The sequence below is a fragment of the Larus michahellis genome, chromosome 24 (genome assembly GCF_964199755.1).
Source record: "Larus michahellis chromosome 24, bLarMic1.1, whole genome shotgun sequence".
NCBI classification, from domain to species: domain Eukaryota; kingdom Metazoa; phylum Chordata; class Aves; order Charadriiformes; family Laridae; genus Larus; species Larus michahellis.
The window spans coordinates 4,315,464-4,325,839 of record NC_133919.1 but is presented as its reverse complement, the minus strand read 5'-3'; the positions used below and the strand labels follow the sequence as shown (position 1 = coordinate 4,325,839).

The following is a 10,376-nucleotide window of genomic DNA, read 5'->3' as shown; positions in this document are numbered from 1 at the left end:
GGCGGGGCTCGCCCCGAGGGGTGTGGCCGGGCGGGGGCGTGGCCGGGCGCGGGGCAGGCGGGGCGCCGGGCGCTCGCTCGCGGTGGAGCAGGAGCCGCCGCCATTTTGGTTTCGCTGCCTCGGCTCCGAGCAGGGCTGAAGCGGCGGCCGGTCGGTCCCGGTCCCGCCCTGGCCCCGTCCGCGCCGGCGGCTGGGAAGATGCGGCGCGGAGGAGCCCGTCCTCGGCCCCGGCCCTGTTGTCGCTGACACGGTACGGAGCGGGCGAGCGAGCGGGCGGCGGGCGGGGACTGGGACCGCCTCAGGCCCGGAGCCCGGGGGGAGGGGAGGCCGGCCGGGGAGCCGCCGCGGGGGCCGCCCCGCCCCGCACCGGCGCCGAGGCGCACGCTGCCCCGCATCCCCGCCGCGCCGCGGACCGCCACGCCGCCCTGGGGCCCGTTGGCGGGCGCGGGGCATCCCCGGCGGCGGGGCTTGCCGGGGCGGCGGCGGGGGATCCCCGGCGACGGGCGTTCGCGGGGGGGGCCCCGGCAGGGCCCGCGCCCGGAGCGGAGCGGAGAGGAGCGGGAGACCCCAGCGAGGCCTTGGCGTGAAGCGGGGCGGGGGATCCCTGACAGCCGGGCCCGCGCCGGGAGGGGGCGGGGGATCCCTGACAGCCGGGCCCGCGCCGCGCGGGGAGGCGGGGGAGCGCCGCCGGCGGGGCCCGGGGCGGCGCGGGGGGTCCCGGTGACAGGAGCGCTGCCCCGGGGCGCGACGGGACGCCCGGGGTAGGGCCGGGGTCCCGCGGGGGCGGGGGGGCGGATAGCCGCGCTCCGGCGCCGGGCCGCGGAGCGGGGGGCGGGATGTCGCCTGACAGCCCCGGCCCCGGGGGAGCCCCGCGGCGGCCCGGGGCCGGGACGGGGGGTTTCCCGGTGATCACGTCTGCGGGCAAGTCTCCGCACCCCGAAACTTCAATTTTCCTGCAGGGCAGAGGCGGTGGGATGAGCGTGGTCCTGCCCGGAGCGGGGCAGGGGGAGCCGAGCGTGCTTTGGCGGATTCACATTTTTTTTGGCTCGTTGGGATATTGGCTGGTTTACTGGGTCAGTGGCTGGTGGACTTTCCTGCTTGCAATCCACCCCCCAAAAAGCATGCTTCTGCTATTTTACTTTCATTGGATTTTCAGACCTGTTTTAGTTTTACTGACCGATAATTTGGGATTAGATGGTTGAGCCTAATGTATTTTAGCCTTACCTATCTTTCAGATCAGAAGCCAAAATGAGTTGCTGTCCTTTTCTTCCTGTTAGATAGTCTCCTGGCTTTCTAACTTCTGCTTTGCGCCTTTGGTTTGTGGTTCCTTCACCCTGTTAATTACCTAGCAGAGAACTAGGAGCTGCTTGGAATGTGGGTTTCCATCAGATGGCCTCAGGACACGCATTTGCTCTCCTGGTAGTTGTGTGTTGTCAGGAGCCAGAAAGGGAAACGGGAGGTAGTGGGTTCTGACGCTGGCTTTCCAGTCTTGTTAGGAGAGATTTGGGGAGCGGGGACTGCGGGTAGAAATCTGTTGGTAGAAATCTGCAACTTTACTTTCATACATTTAAATCTACTTAGTTTTCATTTTCAGCAACAGTGTGTATCTTTTTTGCATCTTTTGTTGTTTATTTTGATTGTCTTCCTTGCATTAATGAAGATTGCACCTGCAAAAGCAGTGTTTCCCAAGAACATTGAGGTTTTTGGTGTGAATCCTGAAAGATATGTGTTTTGTGTGGTCATCCTTGAGGACCTTGAGACCATCCCTGCCGCTTCTGCCTCCGCGTGAATGGGGAAGTTCTAGCAGCTGGTTGAACATATGGGTAGAGATGGGCTCTAAAATCATCATCTGTCTGCCTACTTGAGTTCTTAAGAAGCATTCTTACTCGAAAATTAAAGCTTCGGCAGCATTTCTAAACTGTATAAGAGTGTAAGACAGATTTTTATTTTGAGGGGGTCTAAGTACATCTTGGTTTTAAAGACATAACTATCGCAACTTCTTTTTCGACTTCAGTTGCATTTGATTGCTACAGGCAGTCATCAGTCATCTAAAAAGCACTGAATGTTTGAGCGATAGTAAACAGTGAAATAATTTGAGTCATAATTTACAAAAAGAAGATGCTTGTTTTCAGTTGTTTTCAGAAGTTTAAACTGTCCTTGAGGATACAAAAGACCGGTTTAAATAGTTGGAGCAAGAGACAGGCTTATTGATGTAAATTATAATGCTGTTGTCACAAGAGAAAAATGGAAATAGCACAAGTGGTTACTGAATTACAGTTATTTTTAACAGGTATTGTTGTCAAATGGATTGTTGACTTTTTAAAGAAAATTAATTAGCAAGAGGTTGACTTTTGCCATTGTGGACACATTTCTTACATTTCAACGAGGTCATGTGCTCTCACAGCTTTCCAAAAGAAAAAAAATAATCTGATATGCAGACCTAATGTGATTATTTTGTGAAAGCAAAATCTGTATTTCTTCCTAATTTTCTGTATGACAGCATTACCTGTCGCGCAGCGTGGCTCACATGGTGTGTATGGCCATCCTAGCACTGGGGTGGTTTTGGCATAGGCAAAGGCATTGTTTGCACATTACATCAGGAGTTAAAGGTGAGATACTGGTTTCCTGTGTCCCCCTTATGTTATCTTTTACTAGGTGGGTATAAAAGAGTTTTTTTCTTCAGAAAAATCCATTGGAAGGCATTAGATGTTTAAAAAATACTCGCATAGATAATCCAAGGTCCTTGAACTTCTGTTTTGGTGACCTCCTGTGGTCCGCGTTGCTGCTTAGGATACATGATGTGGAGAAATATAGTGGGGGTTTTATGACACATTTTATTCTCTTTTTGAGAAAGAACTTCTGAGTGTGGTAGCTGTCTTCTGTAACAGAAGAAAGACGACAAGAACGTGAGAGGGGATTGTGGGAGGCCATAGAGTTACTAGTAATACTCTGGGATTTGAAACACTCAGCTGAATTTTTTTACTGTCCCCTGGAGCTGAAGCGATGGAAAGAACCAAAAGGCAAATACTCACCTTCCAAATATAAAATCACAATATGTTTTTGTCAACAAAAGAAGTAGCAGAAATAAAGATGATGTAGTAAATTGGACAGAGGAAAAAAAAATCTCATTTAATATTGCTAAGAGGGCAGAGGAGGAAACGTCTGTATGAGCTGGCAGTAGAAGTAAACCCTTGGTATTTTTTTTCAGGAAAAGCAGGGGATCAAAAGAATAGAAATCTTAGCAGATGATGGGCAAAAGGGGCTTTGGATGTGTCAACAGGGGAATAAGAATGAATAATAGGTATTAAAACTGTATATGGCATTAGAAAAATCATTAATGAACACCATTTATTTCTAGGTAGCACGTGTCAAAATGGATGTTGAAATGCTTCCCAGTTAATCTTTTTGGGGAGGAACGATTACAGGAGGGATTTGAGACCTACGGAGTCTACTGGATGAGAGACTGGAAGTTTGAGGAGATGGTTAGGACGTGTGTTGATCATAATTTGTAAGGCTGTGTAGAGATTTGATACTAGATGATTCTTACTGTAGCAAAACTATGTTAGTCTAAGATCCCATGGATGAAAGTTGTTGCAAAATGTGGACTGGGTCTTGGAATAGAGTCCCCAGGGAAATGGCACTTTCTTTCATCCAAAAACAGTCTTTAAGTAAAAAATGTTGATGTTACTTTGGAAAGACCTGCTGTGAGCCTGCAAAATGTGAGCGGTGGGATAGGACTTGCTGAGCGGAGTTCTTGGCCTGATGTGGAATGCCACGCAGCTTGATTAGAGCGGTGCTTTCTAGTCTTAGAAGTTCTGAAGCAGTGTGGTTAAATGACAGTGTGCAGGCTTAGAAAATACTTGATTGTGGGATGGGCCATCAGGCTCCACTGCTTTAATTTCACATGAATCTTACTGGGTGCAACTGGTGGATATAGTGCTTTTCTTATAACGGTCTTTGTAGTGGAAACATGCCAGGATCTCTTCCAGGGGTCGCTATCATCAAAGCGGGTACTTTGCAAGTCTGTAGTCCATTTTTCTGACTGGGAGAAGCCCCAAGTATCATTAAAAATATGACTTGCAAATTAATGGAACAAATGTGGCAAGCAAAGACACAGATATGTACCTTATATCACGTGGGTAAATTTAGTTTTAGGTCTTGAGAGTACCAAATCAGGGTAAATTCATGCAAGCTTTTATAGCTGCCTCTGAACTATGGCTGTTGTCATTCAGCTGCTCATTTGCATTGACATCCGCAAGGAGATTTTAAGGCACAAGCTGCAAGAAGCATGGTAAAGATCCTGGTGCAAGCGGGGCATACACAGTGTGAAGAGTAGCAGAGAGAAAGCAACGGTATTACTTAAGTAAAAGGGGAAAAAAATAGAAGAGAACAGATATAACAGTTGTCACTGACGAAACAGAACACACTAACGAACGGGAACAAGCGAAGAACCAAGGAACAGTTGGGCACACCTTGAAGGCAATGACAGGAAGCTTGAACTTGATGAGGTAGGGAAGAAGAAGCATTCTTGGGATTTGGGGAGATGAGATCTAATCAGTTCATGGTTATGAAAATGATCAAATTGGCAGACACATTTTCTGTGAATTAGAGTGGGGTAATTGGAGAGATGGAGAGAAGATTACAGTGATCGAGGCAAAATGATGATTAGGTCCAGGATTAGCATTTTTGTTGTCTGTGTAGAGAGGAATTAATGGATAAATAAAATGACCTGCTATGTGTTTATGAGACCCATCAATTCTGTGACTTTGTTTCTACGGTAGTTACGGATTCTGTGTTATCACAGAATAAGATTTTAACGCGGTTCTTCAATTCTCAATGCGTGCTTTGTCTTGGTCTTGCAGTTTCTAAGGTCAGTATATGAGTGTAATTACTTACTTAAAGTCTTCTATTAAGTAAATATGGAGCCAGGTACAGCAGTATAGATGGTGCTGTTTCAATTTAATTTGGTTTCAGATTTTAGGCTTATTAATTAATCTTATTTGTAAGAAGATGACTGAAGCGAATGACTGTTGTAGCTATTCTGGACCATAGTCATGAGAGAAGAAGAAATTTGTGAGAACATAGATTTGAGAGTTGCATGGTGGCCTGTAGGATTCTCTCCTTTTCTTGAACTTCAATAATAAAAATTCATGCATTAGCTTAAAATTATTTTACTTCTGGCCAGTTTTCCTTTGTGCATTGGTATGTATGGAAAAGCCCTTTTTTGGTGACATGGCGTAGCCTAATGGACCGAAGATTTGGGCCTTGAACTAGGAGCTGTCACTGACTTGCTTTTTAGCCCCCTGTGTCACACTGCTCTACCCACTTTTTCTAGTTGTAAAATGGAGATTTTATCTAATTGCCTCTGGTTTTATGAGTAATAATAGTGGGTTTGATTTTTCAGGATGTTCTTAGTTTAAAAGTTATAGCTGCAGATAGAAATCCTTTTTAATAACGAAATTTTAATAATTTCACAGGACACGTGAAAATAAGTTTGTTTTCTCTGAGAACGCAGCCAATGAAGTCTGGCTTCCTAACGATTGGCATTTTGTGTTCTCAGCAGCATTTCTTCTGTCCCCGCTAATCCTGGCATCTGTCTTGCAACCTGTGTTCACTGCAGTTGCCTTAGTCCTGTCCCAGTATCGCCTTTCACATTCCTTATCCTTCCCCCTTTTTACGCAGTGCTCGTGTTTACTGGGCCACCGCAGAGTAGCACCTCCTCACTGCTGGGTTTCAAATTATTCGCTGGACAAGAGACATATGGTTTTGGAACCTGCCATGTGCTGATGAGCTCCAGTGTGCATGTGCTGACCTGCCGGGAGGCCAAATGTCATAAATAATTGCTGAGCTCATTGATACCTTTTTGAAACCATTGAAACTCATTTTGAAGTTCATTGAAACAATTGAAATCTTTTCATAGCATTCCTTACAATTCAGCCTTAGTAATTGTATAGAAGATAAGAACAGAAGAACATTCTGGTGAAGTTCCTGTGATGCTCTTTTCAGTACACTGGTATTTTTTCAGAACTCTTTCTGACATACTTCATTTTCAATAATGTTTAAGATACTTAAATGATGAAGATATTTAAAGACCTTCTGCTTACAGTGCCCCTAAAAGAAACATGTCCACCTGGATTGTTCTGGTTTGGCTCCAGGAACTTGAGAAAGGAGAACTTCTCTCCCAGGCTGCAGTTAAAGCTAACAGGGTTTGATCTGGCGTGGCTCGGTGTGCGTATCCGTGGGGTGGATGGGCATCTGGCAATGGGCTGCCCTAGCAGCCTCAAAACGACCTGATACTGTTCCAGTGCCCTCCAAGGATCATGTGTGTCCTTGTAGCTGCCCCATTTCACCAGGAGGTCCTGTTCGTCCTGTGCACAGAGCCCTTTGGACAGTTGCTGATTTTCAGGTCCCTGGTTCTGCAGACGTTGCTTGTGTCCTTTCTCTTCCATCGTACTCTGAGTATCTGACCATACTGAAATGCGCGTGTTTAGCTTCCCCTTAGTAGCTGTGATTTGTCCTCTTTGGAAGTTATCACAGAATCACAGAATGGTTTGGGTTGGAAGGGACCTCAAAGCTTATCCAGTTCCAACCCTCTGCCCTGGGCAGGGACACCTCCCACCAGCCCAGGCTGCTCCAAGCCCCATCCAGCCTGGCCTTGAACACCTTCAGGGATCAATCAATGATCAATACAGCATATTTGTATCTTCTGCAGATTCTTGCTGTGATGATTTTTGTTTGTACAGATAAAATTATAACAGGCTACACAGATTTTGTTTGGCAGCGGGGGTAAGAGCAGCATCCGTCTCAGTGGTGGTCGGTGCCCGAGCACGCTGCGCAAGTCAGCCACCAGCCAGGGATCTGACCCCCTTGCATTAGCAAGTGGATTCAAATCAACTTTTGCTTTAGTTGTGATAAAAAAGATCTAATATCTTATGATAAATGGGTTAATTATACATACATAACAGTGTCTCTGATGACACAAGTGTGGATTTTTCTGCTCCTGTGCTCCAGGAAGTACAAACTAGTGTGGGGATGTGTTTGGTGGGGTGTTTTTTCTGTTCTCTCACCCTTCTTCCTGAATTGTGGGAAGTCCTTAACTAATAAGCAGATTTTGTGGCATGTTTATAAACCAATGCATGCTTGAGTTAAGCTCAACTTTCCTAGTGTCTCAGATGATTAAAATTGGATTGTCTCTGGGTTTTGGATGCTTTATCATAGGTTTCATTAGCCGCATCATTCCTTACATGCAGCTGTTTCAGAAGGGCTGGACTAAAAGTGTCAGTACTAGCAGTAGATGGGTTCTTGTTTCGAATAAAAAAAATTTGATGATCAATATTAAAAGTCTTAACCATCATTTGAAGTGTCCTGTGGATGAATTATATTATAATATCCACATGCTTTTGAGTTACACCTATCATCTAAAAGCGATTTTACAGATAAATTGTATTTTTGTGGTAGGTTACAGGAAGGGTTGGTGTTTTGAAACATCAGCTACGTAATTGTGCTTGTCTGAAATATGATTGTCTGCTTTCTGATTGTTTTTGATATTCGCATAATTTCCTCAAAGTTTACTTCTGTCTGTCTTCCTTCTACAGAGTAAAAGATGCTGGCTGCCAGTAGTAGAATAGATCTTCTGTGGAACATATCTCTGTAAATCTTCCCTAAAATTACCCGAAGGCTTATATTCCGCCTGTGATGGACCCTCGGAATACTGCTATGTTAGGCCTGGGTTCTGATTCTGAAGGGTTTTCTGGGAAAAGCCCCTCTGCAGTAAATATTGGCACGTTGGTAGGAAAAGGAGAAGTAGAGCTAGAAAGTTCCACCAAGGAAGAAGACGACAGTAAGAAGAAGAATCGGGAGGGGAACAGTACGGAGAATGGGAAGAATGAGGCTCTGACTGATGCACAGCAACAGTTTTCAGTGAAAGAAACAAACTTTTCAGAGGGAAACTTGAAACTGAAGATTGGTCTTCAAGCAAAGCGAACGAAAAAGCCTCCCAAGAACCTTGAAAATTATGTGTGCCGGCCTGCTATAAAAACCAGCATCAAGCAACCAAGAAGGGCACCGAAGAGTGGGAAGATGACAGATGAGAAGAATGAGCACTGTCCTTCAAAACAAGTGAGTGGCGTGTTCATGTACTGCTTTACAAGTCAGAGTAAATCTAAACTGTGTTTAAATGTTTCTGGCATCTGCACGATCACATTCTGCTAACCGTTTTTTCCATGTAACCTCTGATATTGGAGATTCTGAAGTTAGAAATGGTTTGATTTCATTTCTGTCAACAGGAAAAAATGCTTTTGCTCTTTCACAGCTTGACAATGTTTTTTTAACAGCAGTGAAAGATAATTGCCATGTTAACTTGAAGTGAACATCATAGGTATAATTCTGAGAAGCAGTAGTGTCATTTTTAGTCTGTTGTATAGAAGAAAATGGGGGGGTTTGTCACTGTTTAAGTGGGGTTGTGTATTTGCTGTGCTTGTCGCTAGTATTTGGATTTATATTTTTTTCTTAACTGTTAGAACCATTGTTTTTGCTTTGTGTCTTAACCGACGCTCTGCGAGGAAAGTACCAAGCAGTGTCTGAAAAGTAAAAAATACTTTTCCAGATGTGTTAGAAAAGAGCCTGATGATAGACTGCATATAAATGCAGTGGATTGAGAGATGTGCCAGGTATTTTCCAACTGTAAGGAGATAGCCCTGCCTTGAGGATGTCTTGTTTTTATGATATGCATGATGTAACAAGTAAGAGCAGCAATAACAGATAGGGAAAACAGGATAAATGGCAAGAATTATAAATGTAGTTGCATAGATGCTAAATTTTAGAAGTGATTTGTTACAGCATGCTCTTTTTTCCAATATACATAGAAGCTTTGCTAACTAATAAAATGTTAGAATACGCCCTTCACACTCTGTCCCCTTTCAGTACATGCCTGCTGACTTAAAGCTGAAGTTTTTCCCTACACACCCATTTTTCTTGCACCTCTCTGGGTGTCTCTATGAGCACATATTTCTCTCTCCCAGTGTCCTTGCGTGTTCCTTACGTAGCCGTCCTCAGCTTGGCCCCGCCAGGCCATGTGGCAGGGGAATACAGTGAGGCCCTAGAAGTCAGAGCCCTTCCTTCCCTGTGGGCTGTCTGTTCATGGGGCTCCTGCTTCAGAGGTTCCCAAGGCTGAAGGTTTTTCATTTCTCTAGCCTGTCTCCTATTCATAAGGCCACCTGCATAAACCTGTCCTGGCTTATCTCATACGGTGGAGCCTAGCCAAAGGGAAGGAAAATGCCTGTATCTTGTCCTGAGCCGATGGCTGTCTGACATACCCAAACCTTTGTCTTTCCCCTGGCGTACCCAGACTTCGGTTCTTGTTGAGCAAGAGGATCTTCAAAGAGAAATAACAAATTATGCCCTGAAAGAAAAAGTGTGCTATATATTACGCATAATGGTTAAAATTACTTTTTCCAGACTCTGCCGTGCAACTGCGTTGGGTTTTTTCTCCATTATAAACAGAAAAGTGTTTTTAGTCAGCCTATCAAACAAGAAATTCTGAAGTGAGACACTATGTAATGTAAAACTTTGGCTATAGCCTTTATTTTACAGTCGTCTTCTTTATTTTACATTCAGGACAAGCTTATTATTTCTAATAATTTCTCTAGCTTCATCTTTAAAAAAATGGAAAGAGTCGATCACAATTTGTCATTATACTGATGACTTTTTCATTGCTTTTTTTAATGTTTTTTAACAAGACTTTGTAGCAATGAGTTGAGTATTGGGGCAGTCAGGAATATCCAGTCATTGATTCGATGTCCGAATTGAGGTGGTGTTTGCAACTGAAAATTTCTTACTAGCGAAGAGACCTGTTAAGTATGGAAACTTTCCCAATGCATCAAGAGATCATGCCCTGGGTATTTTTACCAGGGAGAACAATTAATATTTAAACTTAGATGATGACAGCATGGATTGTTCATCCTTGACATCTTTGTTTATATGCTAAGTTTTTCTTCAAGAGATCCATCATATTTCAAATGCAAAGTAGAAAGTTGGGAAACAAATATTACTGGTATTATTAAATGTTATTGATACTGTATACGATACCGTTGATACCGTACCACTTTTTAATTCCAGCTACTCTAAGTGGAGTTACTCCTGCTCCTTGTCTGGCGAACAACCGAAATGCTGAGTGTTGAGAAGAGCAGATCTGTTGCATTAAATTTGCATTACTTAAGATAGTTTCAAATCCCTGACTAATGCTAATTCACTTTAGATACTCTGCTCGCTCTCTCAAATTGTACTGAAATGGTTTTCAAGTTGTTTAACTCTGTATGTTCCCTGCTGCCGTTCTGGCACTTTGGATTGTTAGAAATGACGCTTTACAGCATCCTACT

General features: G+C 44.5%; 1 protein-coding gene across 1 annotated transcript in view; it reads left to right on the top strand.

Annotated features, from left to right (window-relative positions):
- Nucleotides 1-24: 24 nt before the first annotated feature.
- The window catches only part of ASH1L (ASH1 like histone lysine methyltransferase), a 63,835-nt gene continuing 53,483 nt past the window's right edge, over nucleotides 25-10,376 (top strand). The window contains exons 1-2 of the mRNA XM_074566801.1: nucleotides 25-250; nucleotides 7,596-8,118. Of these exons, the coding sequence (XP_074422902.1) occupies nucleotides 7,696-8,118 (423 nt within the window). The 5' untranslated portion in view covers nucleotides 25-250; nucleotides 7,596-7,695. The remainder of the gene's footprint in view (nucleotides 251-7,595; nucleotides 8,119-10,376) is intronic.